This window comes from Ylistrum balloti, unplaced genomic scaffold, assembly GCF_031769215.1.
Source record: "Ylistrum balloti isolate Yb309-2 unplaced genomic scaffold, AGI_CSIRO_Ybal_v1 Utg369926, whole genome shotgun sequence".
In the NCBI taxonomy this organism is placed as follows: domain Eukaryota; kingdom Metazoa; phylum Mollusca; class Bivalvia; order Pectinida; family Pectinidae; genus Ylistrum; species Ylistrum balloti.
Window position 1 is genome coordinate 132,172 of NW_026782041.1, and position 13,027 is coordinate 145,198.

At 35.8% G+C, this 13,027-nt stretch overlaps 1 protein-coding gene across 1 annotated transcript in view; it reads left to right on the forward strand.

Moving 5' to 3' along the window:
- Nucleotides 1–13,027, forward strand: part of LOC132546980 (polyamine-transporting ATPase 13A3-like) — a 42,417-nt gene that overhangs the window by 13,259 nt on the left and 16,131 nt on the right. Inside the window, exons 4-14 of the mRNA XM_060210716.1 lie at nt 1,848–1,906; nt 2,324–2,411; nt 4,919–4,975; nt 5,658–5,743; nt 6,290–6,364; nt 7,694–7,763; nt 8,413–8,547; nt 8,841–8,910; nt 9,775–9,903; nt 11,749–11,931; nt 12,110–12,255. Coding sequence (XP_060066699.1) covers nt 1,848–1,906; nt 2,324–2,411; nt 4,919–4,975; nt 5,658–5,743; nt 6,290–6,364; nt 7,694–7,763; nt 8,413–8,547; nt 8,841–8,910; nt 9,775–9,903; nt 11,749–11,931; nt 12,110–12,255 — 1,098 coding nt within the window. The remainder of the gene's footprint in view (nt 1–1,847; nt 1,907–2,323; nt 2,412–4,918; nt 4,976–5,657; nt 5,744–6,289; nt 6,365–7,693; nt 7,764–8,412; nt 8,548–8,840; nt 8,911–9,774; nt 9,904–11,748; nt 11,932–12,109; nt 12,256–13,027) is intronic.

Consider the following 13,027-nt stretch of genomic DNA (forward strand, 5'->3'; position numbering starts at 1 on the left):
CAGTACACTAGATCTGATTCCAAAACAAAGCAGATACATACATAATGTATATCATTGAGAAGTTATACACACATACAGTATGTCAAGATCAGATCATATTTGGGAGAGTGGAAGGGATGGGAATATTTCAAATTAAAATGTTATTGATAGTAGGTAATTGTATTTCAAATGGATCGAGTCCCCTTATAGAACAGCAGGGGAAGGAATATCAGGAAAGTGTAATACATATGGTTCATATAACAGTAATTACCATCAGGGCGTGATTCATTCTCATCTGACTCAGGTTACTGTTAAGGTTTTCAGTGGGTGGTTTTACTGTATGTCCCATCATAACATGGGGAAGGGGGATGGGGCATATAACATTGCCCATGTAACTGTCCTGCGAAGTCGTATCACACTGTCCCATCTTGATTCAGTGTACACACCCAGCACCTTCATTCAAATATCATTCAAAGGTCAATTATGAGTATATTTTGGACATGGTTGTATTTCAGGGGCCCCAAGGTCAAGGACAAGGCCATCCTTGCTATTTATAGAAAATGATCAATTGATCCAATTTCAACACTTATCAACTTCAATCCGTCATGAATTTAGTCAAACTTTGCAATGATCATGTATGAGAATACGTCAGACATTGTTTTGTTTCAGGAGTCCAAGGTCAAGGCCTTGGTGATGAGGGCATTTATGTTTTACAGACATTTTCTTGTTTTTCACTTTTTTGAAGGATGAAAAAGAAATCACAAAAATAAATTACCCCAAAATCAAATCATTAAAGAAAATGACAATCCATTGTATGACTTCCATGTTGCTTTAAGCTTTTGGTGAAGCGACAAAATTTTGAACCCATAAAGAAATCAGTTTCCAGATTCTTGCTTACAAAAACATAGTAATGATAAAAGGATTTTTCCAAATCAATTAGGCATATGAAACATTAAAATACTGTCAGAAAATCACAAATACCATGATTGTATGAAAAGATAACATTAAATGTAGAGAATATTTCTGTTAGTGTTTGTTTTTACATACTGTCATACTGTTTTCTTTTTGTAAGAAATATTTACTTTTAAGTCCGAGATGACAGTTCCAGATCTCAAAATAACTGAATCATGACATCACAACACATATGGTCTGACATCACAGACCTTTTAATCTTACATGTGTGTCTAAATTTGGAACCTAAGTTTTAAGTTACTCGTAATGATGGCAAACATATTATGCATTTTAAACATCTGTGATGTGTTTTAAATTGGCAATAAAATGTATTTTTGTAAGGTGAAACATCTGTACACCTTCAAATAGATTTGTGTTGTTACTAATGATCTGCCCATTACATTGAACATTTGTAACAGTGATGTAATTGTTTAGGTACCCTAGCTTCACCTGGTTTCATGATTTCATACAGATCAATAAATGAATACATTTATGATGGTCCATCAACCAATTAGTCAACACAATTAAGAGATTATACTTGTACATTTGACAATTCATGAAGATTCAAAACATTTTTAAAACTCAAAGTTGTTTATATTGGGAGCCTGAAAATCATTTCCAAAAGAACTGCCTTGTTTTTTCCAGCTATAAACCCATGCTTCTACTAATAAACTCTTAAGGTGAATCACAGTATTTCAAAATTAGAAAATACAATCAAAACAGACCAAAGTATTTCAAGAAGAATAACTCTTAAGCACTAAAGCATTATTTTCACCACATCTGTGTGAAGTGGAGTTGGTGGGAAATGAAAGGAGGGAAGGGAGCAGTCAGACTTTATTTCAGTATTAGTTTAAGGACTAACTGACACATGTGGTAAATTTACTCTGTATATGATACCAGTATTTGTTGTTTTGTAGGACCAGTATCAACAGTGGTTTGTGTCCAAAGTCTTCCTTACTACCAAACATGGCACCAGGTTTGTACCAATCCATCTTTATCTGACAATAAGTCCATCAGCTGTGGTTTGTGTCCAAAATCTTCCTTACTACCAAATATGGCACTGTAACTCAGATGACCGTTAAGGCCATAAGGCCTTTTGTTTAACAAAATAATTTCTACAACATGCTACATGAAGCACTGTAACTCAGATGACCATTAAGGCCATAAGGCTCTTGTTATGTTGTCTCCTCATATTACTCTCCTGCAATAAGCCCACCCTTGACTCTGAATCAGAGATAACCTTGCTGTTTTCCTAGTGTTGTTGGAGGATAGACTCAGTTGGATTCACAGATGAAACTTTTCAACCCATCATTAAAGTACTTTACACCTCAACTCTGAACTTTGTATGTGTCCCGGTGAAATTACATTTCAACACAAGTTTGTTTTGTTACAGAATTAAAGAGGTGAAGTTATCACCATCTATATCCTTCCAGGCAAGACGACGAAACAACCCGGCTTGTACAACTGTTCGTGATGCAGCTGTAGGTGTTACCATTGTGATATGCTAGTGATGCTTTTGAACAAAGTGGATGTGAAATAGTTCATTGAAAGTGCTGTATGGATGGAACTATTTTTTAGTAAAGAAAAAAAAAAGAGAAAAAAAGTTCATATCTTACCAGAGGAAAAGTATGAAATATGACAATATTATGATAGGTGTGTTATGAATGCTCAATATATGCGCTGGTAATTTTGGTACCTCACTGTTTTGCTCTGTGTACATACAGGTCATACATTGTATTAATTTACCTTGCACACACCTTCAATATGATGCATGTATATGTAACACTGGTAAAGGAAATGGACTATTTACAGGTAGTCTTCTATCAGAATATTTAGAGGAATTATTTTAGTTTTATATAAATATACATATGTTCAACTTTTGTCTATGGTTTGTCAAACTTGTTGTGCAAAAGCTTCCTGAGATCGTAAAGAAAATGCATGCCGCATGTGAATGTTACTACATTGTCTTTGTTGTTCTGTTCTGATTTTAAATTTTTTCACAGCCTTAGTCAATATGCAGCATGAATTCCTGTATAAAAAGTACATCCTGAATTCCTTAAAGTCCACTGACTCTTTGTAATTGCTAAATCTCATTGGACCATGCCACATAACCATAGTCTCTTTGTCAGTTTTGTCCTGAATCCCTTTTCTCATCAAATATATGTCTTTATCTGTTGTAATGGTATCCTGTATGCTCCAGTCAGCTCAGATTCATTAACGTTACTAAGTTATAATGATCCTATCTCTGGCCCATCCTGTTATCTGTTGTAATGGTATCCTGTATGCTCCAGTCAGCTCAGATTCATTACCGTTACTAAGTTACAATGATCCTATCTCTGGCTCATCCTGTTATCTGTTGTAATGGTATCCTGTATGCTCCAGTCAGCTCAGATTTATTACCGTTACTAAGTTATAATGATCCTATCTATGGCCCATCCTTTTATCTGTTATCATATCCTGTATGCTGCAGCCAGCTCAGATTCATTACCGTTACTAAGTTATAATGATCCTATCTCTGGCTCATCCTGTTATCTGTTGTAATGGTATCCTGTATGCTCCAGTCAGCTCAGATTCATTAACGTTACTAAGTTATAATAATCCTATCTCTGGCCCATCCTGTTATCTGTTGTAATGGTATCCTGTATGCTCCAGTCAGCTCAGATTCATTAACGTCACTAAGTTATAATAATCCTATCTCTGGCCCATCCTGTTATGTGTTGTAATGGTATCCTGTATGCTGCAGCCAGCTCAGATTCATTAACGTTACTAAGTTATAATGATCCTATCTCTGGCCCATCCTGTTATCTGTTGTAATGGTATCCTGTATGCTGCAGCCAGCTCAGATTCATTAACGTTACTAAGTTATAATGATCCTATCTCTGGCCCATCCTGTTATCTGTTGTAATGGTATCCTGTGTGCTCCAGTTAGCTCAGATTAATTACCGTTACTAAGTTATAATGATCCTATCTCTGGCTCATCCTGTTATCTGTTGTAATGGTATCCTGTGTGCTCCAGTTAGCTCAGATTTATTACCGTTACTAAGTTATAATGATCCTATCTCTGGCCCATCCTGTTATCTGTTGTTATCGTATCCTGTGTACTCCAGCCAGCTCAGATTCATTACCGTTGCTATGTGATCATTATCCTAGCTCTGGCCCATCCTGTATCATCTCCTCGTTTTAAAACTACAACCATTGGAATAGTACGTTCTACAGTATTTCATCATGGCTCTGGCTCTTTCCTCCTCTTTCATTAATCAATTTTTACTCCTCCTATTTCCAGTGACTTGACTTTAAAGCCAACATCTATCTGGTCGTGACCTATGACCTCTGATCTTTGCTATTTTACCATTTCATTTTATTCATTAGGTCTATGGAACTTAATGTTTAATCCATTCACTGCTGTCTAGTTGTCTTGAGACTTGCTCTATATTCCTTACTGTCAATGGCTCTTAATTCACTCCATCACAAAATAAAATAGGATTTTTGTTTCTTGTTGATGAAGTTGGCTGACATTTGTCTTGAACCTGCTCTTTATCACTATCTGAAATAGAGCTTTTTGTTGCCTGTATACTAAGTTTGGTGTCCTTGACCTCTTTTATTCACCAGGTCAAATGGACCAAGATGAGCTGATGCCATGCCATGGCCTCCGTCGAATATCAACAATTCCAAAAATCATGACTAGTCTTGAATGACAGAGTAGATTTTGACCAAATTTGGACCTTAACCCTGCAAAGTTTGCTTTCCTTGACCCTGTGAAGTTTACTGACCATAACCCTGTGATTGTTGTTGTCCTTGACCCTGTGAAGTTTACTGACCATAACCCTGTGATGGTTGTTGTCCTTGACACTGTTAATTATCTGTCTTTGACCTTATGTGGTTTCTCTGACCTTGACCATGTGATGTTATATTACCTTGACCCTGATTTCACACCTTATCACATTTAGTTTGTGTGGTGCCTGTATGTGTGTGTTATGCTTTGTTGTAGATTCCCGACCATAATAAAGAAGTTGAAGAAGCCCTCCTTTCCCACCCAGAAGCGCATGTATGTCTTGTACACCAATGCTCATTTGATGTTATTTTACTATATATGTATACCTTGTAAATACAGTATTAAAATCCTACTAAAAGTGTATTATTGGTAGAAGTATTCTGAATGATTTTGTTTGTGGCAAATTGTCATCTATGTTTTTGATGTATATGATTTCAAATGTCTTAGTTATATCATCAGTGTTTCACTGATGAGAGAAATGGTATTCATGAATATGATACACAATATAACAGAGTATCCTTACTTCAAGTGGTCATTTTCAAGGTTAAAGGGTCAAAAAGTGAACCTTACCACTTTTAAGTTAAAGCTTCTAAATCTCCTGGCTTAACCCTCAACAGGTAGTTCATTGTCACAACATGCTATCCTAATCTCAGGTTCTACACCTGATGATATTGTTTGGTCAAAGTTAAATGGTCAAAGGTCATATCTGACCATTTTCAAAAGAAAAATATTGGGTGATGGAAATTTATTTTAGAAATTCTAGCTCATATTGGTTTAGTTCTACTTATTGTTTACTCTTCATGATGATGAGAATTGTTTTTATGGAACTTTGAACTTTATAACTTTTTTCAGTAGATCAATTCCCAGAAGTTCCTGCTCTAGTACAAGGAGAGTGTGAAGACAGTTAACAGTTGACAATCATTTAACCATTTATAACATGTAATCCATGTTTCAGATGGACGATAGTATTATACGATATTTCATGGTAAAGAAAGTGAAGTACCTATGGAACCGCCATCATCAGACGTTTGAAAAACTTAGGTAAGTTTGATCTTGATATTTTAGATTCTTGATTCATGCTTTAGAAGAAAACAAATCAGCATCTTTATAAAGAACAAATGACCAGTATGGAGCATACTAGCACTGACATACGTAGTGTACGAGATGATACAGAATCAACCAACTTTTTTCACTGCACTATAATCCTTTATACGAAAGGTCGAAAATAGTGCGACGAGAGGGTTAACAGATTATAGACCAAAAATATATACCAGATGGTAACAATGTACTGTAGTCAAATCGGTTACGCTTTGTTTAACACTGGGTCATAGATGTGCTAGATTCTATGGCCCCCCTCGTCTCTATATCATTGACTGGGAAAATTGCAAAAAAGTCCACTGAGAAAACAACATTTCAGACTGTTGGTTAAGGAAGCCATCTGGATACGCTGCAGCAGGCCAGAACATCACAATATTCTACTGGTTGTGTTATAAGAACTTCAATTCTAGGGATGCTATATTGTGTTCATGCTTTGATATATTGAAAGTAATGCCATATTGTGTTAAAACATGGATATATTTCTTACAGGGGTTATGAGGATGCCACATCGTGCTCATACTTCCATGAAACCCAAGGATTGACAGGTGCTGAACTGGAAGAAAGGTATTTTCAATCTTCAATGATTGTACAATATGTGATTCTATCATTTTTATGCTTAGCAGTTTGATTGTTAAGGTTACAGTGTGAATAAAGCTGTGTTAAACATATAATATTATAAAATGTATTTATATCAAATCATACGATATAAAGCAAAGAATTAATAAGTAAATAATATCCAATCATTTATCTCTACTTGAAATTAAAGAAATGTTTTCTGTCTACAGGAGTACACTCTATGTTTTCTGTCTACAGGAGTACACTCTATGTTTTCTGTCCACAGGAGTATACTCTATGTTTTCTGTACACAGGAGTATACTCTATGTTTTCTGTACACAGGAGTATACTCTATGTTTTCTGTCCACAGGAGTATACTCTATGTTTTCTGTCTACAGGAGTATACTCTATGTTTTCTGTCTACAGGAGTACACTCTATGTTTTCTGTACACAGGAGTATACTCTATGTTTTCTGTCCACAGGAGTTTCTGTCCACAGGAGTATACTCTCTGTTTTCTGTACACAGGAGTATACTCTATGTTTTCTGTACACAGGAGTATACTCTATGTTTTCTGTCCACAGGAGTATACTCTATGTTTTCTGTACACAGGAGTATACTCTATGTTTTCTGTCCACAGGAGTATACTCTATGTTTTCTGTCCACAGGAGTATACTCTATGTTTTCTGTACACAGGAGTATACTCTCTGTTTTCTGTCCACAGGAGTATACTCTATGTTTTCTGTACACAGGAGTACACTCTCTGTTTTCTGTACACAGGAGTATACTCTATGTTTTCTGTACACAGGAGTATACTCTATGTTTTCTGTACACAGGAGTATACTCTATGTTTTCTGTACACAGGAGTATACTCTATGTTTTCTGTCCACAGGAGTATACTCTCTGTTTTCTGTCCACAGGAGTATACTCTATGTTTTCTGTACACAGGAGTATACTCTATGTTTTCTGTCCACAGGAGTATACTCTATGTTTTCTGTACACAGGAGTATACTCTATGTTTTCTGTACACAGGAGTATACTCTATGTTTTCTGTCCACAGGAGTATACTCTATGTTTTCTGTACACAGGAGTATACTCTATGTTTTCTGTCCACAGGAGTATACTCTATGTTTTCTGTCCACAGGAGTATACTCCATGTTTTCTGTACACAGGAGTATACTCTATGTTTTCTGTCCACAGGAGTATACTCTATGTTTTCTGTACACAGGAGTATACTCCATGTTTTCTGTACACAGGAGTATACTCTATGTTTTCTGTACACAGGAGTATACTCTATGTTTTCTGTCCACAGGAGTATACTCTATGTTTTCTGTCCACAGGAGTATACTTTATGGTATCAATGCCATCCAGGTCAGCGTCACACCCATTTTCATCCTTCTTATCAAAGAGGTAAAGTATAGACAGTAAATAGATGTTGTTAGGATAGAAGGTTGTCTTTGCCTTTTATTGTTCACTCTTTTACTATAACTTGTAATATCTTACATGTTTACTTGTTGTAATTATAGCTGTTTGTATTACTCACTGACTTACAACAAAGATTAGGGCTTTATGTATAGTCAATCATATACTAAATTAATGGGAAGTTCTCGTGGTTATTTGTGATGTTTAATAAACACATGATGAACAGTTATAGCATTGAAATGTTATGGTATTTATAGCTAATATAATCGACAGAGTTTTCAGGCGATTGTCATGTTGTGCCTCAGGACTTTATGGTGTAGTTTCCAGCAAAGGTCTGTCATTTATATCAGCCATAAATCCCATAACAAGATAGTATAAAGCTACATTTTCAATTTATATTTTACTTTCTGATGTTGTTAATAACACTGGTTAAGTTGTCGAATGGAACAGTATTTTTGTGATTGAATGAATCAGGACATAACTCATTTTACTTTCTGATGTTGTTAATAACACTGGTTAAGTTGTCGAATGGAACAGTATTTTTGTGATTGAATGAATCAGGACATTAACTCCTTGATTAATTACTCTAGATAAACATTGTATATTTTATATGGTTATGACTTATTTTGTTTGCTAGGTGCTGTCCCCATTCTATGTGTTCCAAGTGTTCAGTATGTGTGTGTGGTACTCAGACGAATATTATATCTACGCCACGTGTATTCTTCTCATCACCACCATTTCCATCAATACATCCATCTACCAAACCAGATCTGTGAGTATGATCAACAGGTGCCCAATATCTTATGTTTAATTATCATGTCTCTGCCATTTTAATGGGGAAAAAAATTAAAGACTTATTTTTTGTGGAAATTATGAAACAACATTTACCGTCTCAACTTTTTAAGGTTTTGATTTTATTATTTATATTTTCCTTGAAGTGAAGGTGAAAAATTTATTAATTTGATTTATTCAAGCGTTATGACTGATTATGCAAATCAATATGTTTCTTCACAATAATCTTAATGTTACAATTGTAGCACTGTTTTTTTTCATTGTTAATTTCAGATGCAGCGAGCATTGCGTAACACAATCCAAGCATCAACAACTGTGACAGTTTTCCGTGGCGATAATGAACGTGAGTGTTTATAATTAAAACAGATTTTGTACTGTGTAGAAATGTTTAGCTAGCCCGTCGGCTTATGATAAACATCTACAACCATAGGTGAAATAATTAGGTTGCTGGTAATGTTAATTAAAAATGTTTTAGATATTAATTGTTTATTTATTTTCTCCTTATTCTTGTCATATCAGTCTGGTTCCTTTACGCTCTTACACACAAGACACCTTACCACTCAGTGTCTGATTCCTTGTGTCTTGTCATATCAGTCTGGTTCCTTTACGCTCTTACACACAAGACACCTTACTACTCAGTGTTTGATTTCTTGTGTCTTGTCATATCAGTCTGATTCCTTTACACTCTTACACACAAGACACCTTACTAGCCAGTGTTTGATTTCTTGTGTCTTGTCATATCAGTCTGATTCCTTTACACTATATTTGGTGATTTCTTGTGTCTTGTCATATCAGTCTGATTCCTTTACACTATATTTGGTGCCGAGTCACATCAAAATTTAAGTGATGTCATTTCGTCTTTCTGACGTATAACTGAAAAAAGAAGTAATTTGATTTAAGCTTAAGAATTTGGAAGTCAAACTAATGAGAAAGCGGTGTAAGTTGACTTGTCAGTCTGAATTAGATTGGTTCCCTTTTCAGGGATTCATCATTATTTAATTCACAAGCATGCTTGTAACTACATCTTTTTATTTCTGAAAAATCTTTACATTTTTTAACATCAGAGGATCAGTGTATATTTGTATATCATGATAGAATACAAACTTACAGATTTAAAAAATGGAAAGAAAATTTATCAGTTCAGGTAGATATAGCCTTTATATACCTATCATTAAAATCAAATTTACATTTTGTGATTTATTTCTAGCCTGTAATATCCAGTCAGAAGATCTGATTCCTGGAGATGTCATAGAGATTCCACGTCACGGCTGTATCATGCAGTGTGATGCCGTCCTGGTAGCGGGAAATTGTATTGTGGATGAGAGCATGCTTACAGGTGAATTTATTTACCTGGATAACACTCTGTAAAACATGAGATGACTTTTTGTAAAGAAATGATATGCTTAACCTTGTAGTAGATTGTCTGGCACATTACTTCATCCGTCTAAAGAGAAAGTTCAAACCGATGCAGTGTTCATGGAAACCAAACTATAAATGGAACATTTGCTTTTCTCCTGATCTGCCAATTCTTGAAAGGATTCTCATTCAGAGTTCCAAAATCCATAAAATGTTGGTCTGGAGAATGTCTTTCTCTGCCATCTTCCTGTCTGTTCCTTGTGGAGATCCTGATTAGGGGCGATCTCAACAAGCAATACTTATAAAGTAGTTTATACACAAATCTTTATGTTGATATAGTAAATATTGTTCATTTGGAGTACCCTCATATTGTACTTGTGTGCATTAATATGATATATGTGTACTAGGTTCACTTAGGTGCTATCTTCCTTGAGCTGAGTATATGAGATGGAACTGGTATGTAAAAACACGTGCTGTAAATAAACGTGTTGATGGTACATCTGGCTCCTGGTCGTTCGTTTGTAAAACTTACTAAAATATTACCTGTATATCACTGGAGATGTTCATTTTGTAGGATTGTATGCATGGCAGTTTCCTTATATTAATTCTAATTAATGCATAGACTTGGAAGGTTGTTAGGTGTAAATGTACAGTTATACACAGAGTCTATAGCCATCATGTCTGTGTAATGCTTCAAATGCTGTTAAACAAATTAACAAATGTTTTGACATTGATGTAAGGAACTTCTCTAGTGTAATATTGTTGTCATTTGTACTCACAATGACCTGTACATGTGTATGAAATGACAATTAGAGTGTGTCAACTTCTGTCAAGAGATGTAGTAATTAGGTCATGACCTTATCTTCTCTCACCACTTGTATGTCATTATATAACATTAAAACAATATCAATCTATAGCCATTCTGATCCCAACTCATCATTACACCATCACTGTGTCAGAAACCAGAAAAAAAAACAACATTTCCTTTAAATTTATTGCATATATGTAAGAAAAGGGAAAACATGCTGCGACTAATGTGTTCCATGTAGACAGAAAACAAGTGTTGGGCTGGTGTCAAAACAAAGATAAATTTTAAAATCTTGCAAAAAACATCTAAACGTTGTAAAGGAGGTGGAAGGCCTGTTCAACATGAAGATATTGATATAAACTTGATTAGATAGCTGACTGACAGGTGAGAAGCTGGTATCTGGGAGACAGGAAACGTTATATGCTTTGAGACCCCACATATGCATAGGCTAACAGAAGTCAGTCATTCAAAGCTTCCTATTGGTGGTTTACAAAGTTTTATTATCAGGAAATCTTCTAAACATGTGGTTTTAGAAATTCACCAGACAGTTGCAAGGATGGTATTTTTCCAGCAAGACTCTGATAAAGAGGAATTTGAATGCTTTACTGAAAACGAAGTCCAGGCTGCAAACTATCGTTTGGGAAATTAGAAGGGTGGTGCGTTCGCTCCTGATCAAAGCAAGCTAACAGAAGAATGAAAGTGAAGATAGCAAGGACAGTAGTTCATACGTCAGTCCCGGATGTTAATCTGGTCGTTCATTGTGTAGAAATGTAAATAGACATGTTCTTCAGTGTTGGGATTTAATTGTTCTTCGTTTGGATTTTCCTGTTCCATATTCATATGTATATGTGTGGATATTTAGTACAAGGTTTGTGATCGTAGTCGGTGAAAATCACTGAGAAAAGTGGTGGGACATTTTCACTGGCAAATCTGTGATAACCTAAGGCAATAAGCATGGAACTATGACAAGACTGATTACACAAGTATTACATGATGTTTTGTATTTCTATTTTGTAGGTGAGAGTGTTCCAGTCACAAAAACCCCCCTCCCAAACCCAAAGCTTGTCAAGCCAGGGGATTCCATCACAACGACCTTTGACATCAAAGAACATGCACGTCATGTCCTGTTCTGCGGGACACGTGTCATACAGACTCGTTACTATGGTAACAAGAGAGTGAAGGCAGTGGTTGTACGAACAGGTATACCCTAGCTTATAGACTGATAATCTGATCACCCAGCACATGAAAAAGTACAAGGAAGGTACTTATTCTGTAGAACTTTTATTGTCCTGTAACAAGCTAATCTCTAGAAAAAGATCAGAAGAATTGTCTGAGTTTATGATGAATACACTCGGTATGTGATTTCTGTCCTATCCAGGCTTCTACACAGCTAAAGGTGAACTCGTTCGTTCAATCCTTTACCCCAAACCTGTGGACTTCAAATTTGAGCGTGACACCTACATCTTTGTTGGAGTTCTGGCATTTATAGCAGCTTTAGGGTTTATTTACACCGTTATATTGGAGGTAAGGACTTTCAGATAGATAGAGAGTGTGGGTACAGAATTATGTATGATACTGGAGACAGAGACACTATAGATAGATAGAGAGTGTGGGTACAGAATTATGTATGATACTGGAGACAGAGACACTATAGATAGATAGAGAGTGTGGGTACAGAATTATGTATGATACTGGAGACAGAGACACAGAATTATGTATGATATGGAGACAGAGACACTATAGACTATAGATAGAGAGAGAGTGTGGAGACAGAGACACTATAGATACAGAGAGTGTGGGTACAGAATTATGTATGATACTGGAGACAGAGACACACTATAGATAGATAGAGAGTGTGGGTACAGAATTATGTATGATACTGGAGACAGAGACACTATAGATAGATAGAGAGTGTGGGTACAGAATTATGTATGATACTGGAGACAGAGACACTATAGATAGATAGAGAGTGTGGGTACAGAATTATGTATGATACTGGAGACAGAGACACTATAGATAGATAGAGAGTGTGGGTACAGAATTATGTATGATACTGGAGACAGAGACACTATAGATAGATAGAGAGTGTGGGTACAGAATTATGTATGATACTGGAGACAGAGACACTATAGATAGATAGAGAGTGTGGGTACAGAATTATGTATGATACTGGAGACAGAGACACTATAGATAGATAGAGAGTGTGGGTACAGAATTATGTATGATACTGGAGACAGAGACACTATAGATAGATAGAGAGTGTGGGTACAGAATTATGTATGATACTGGAGACAGA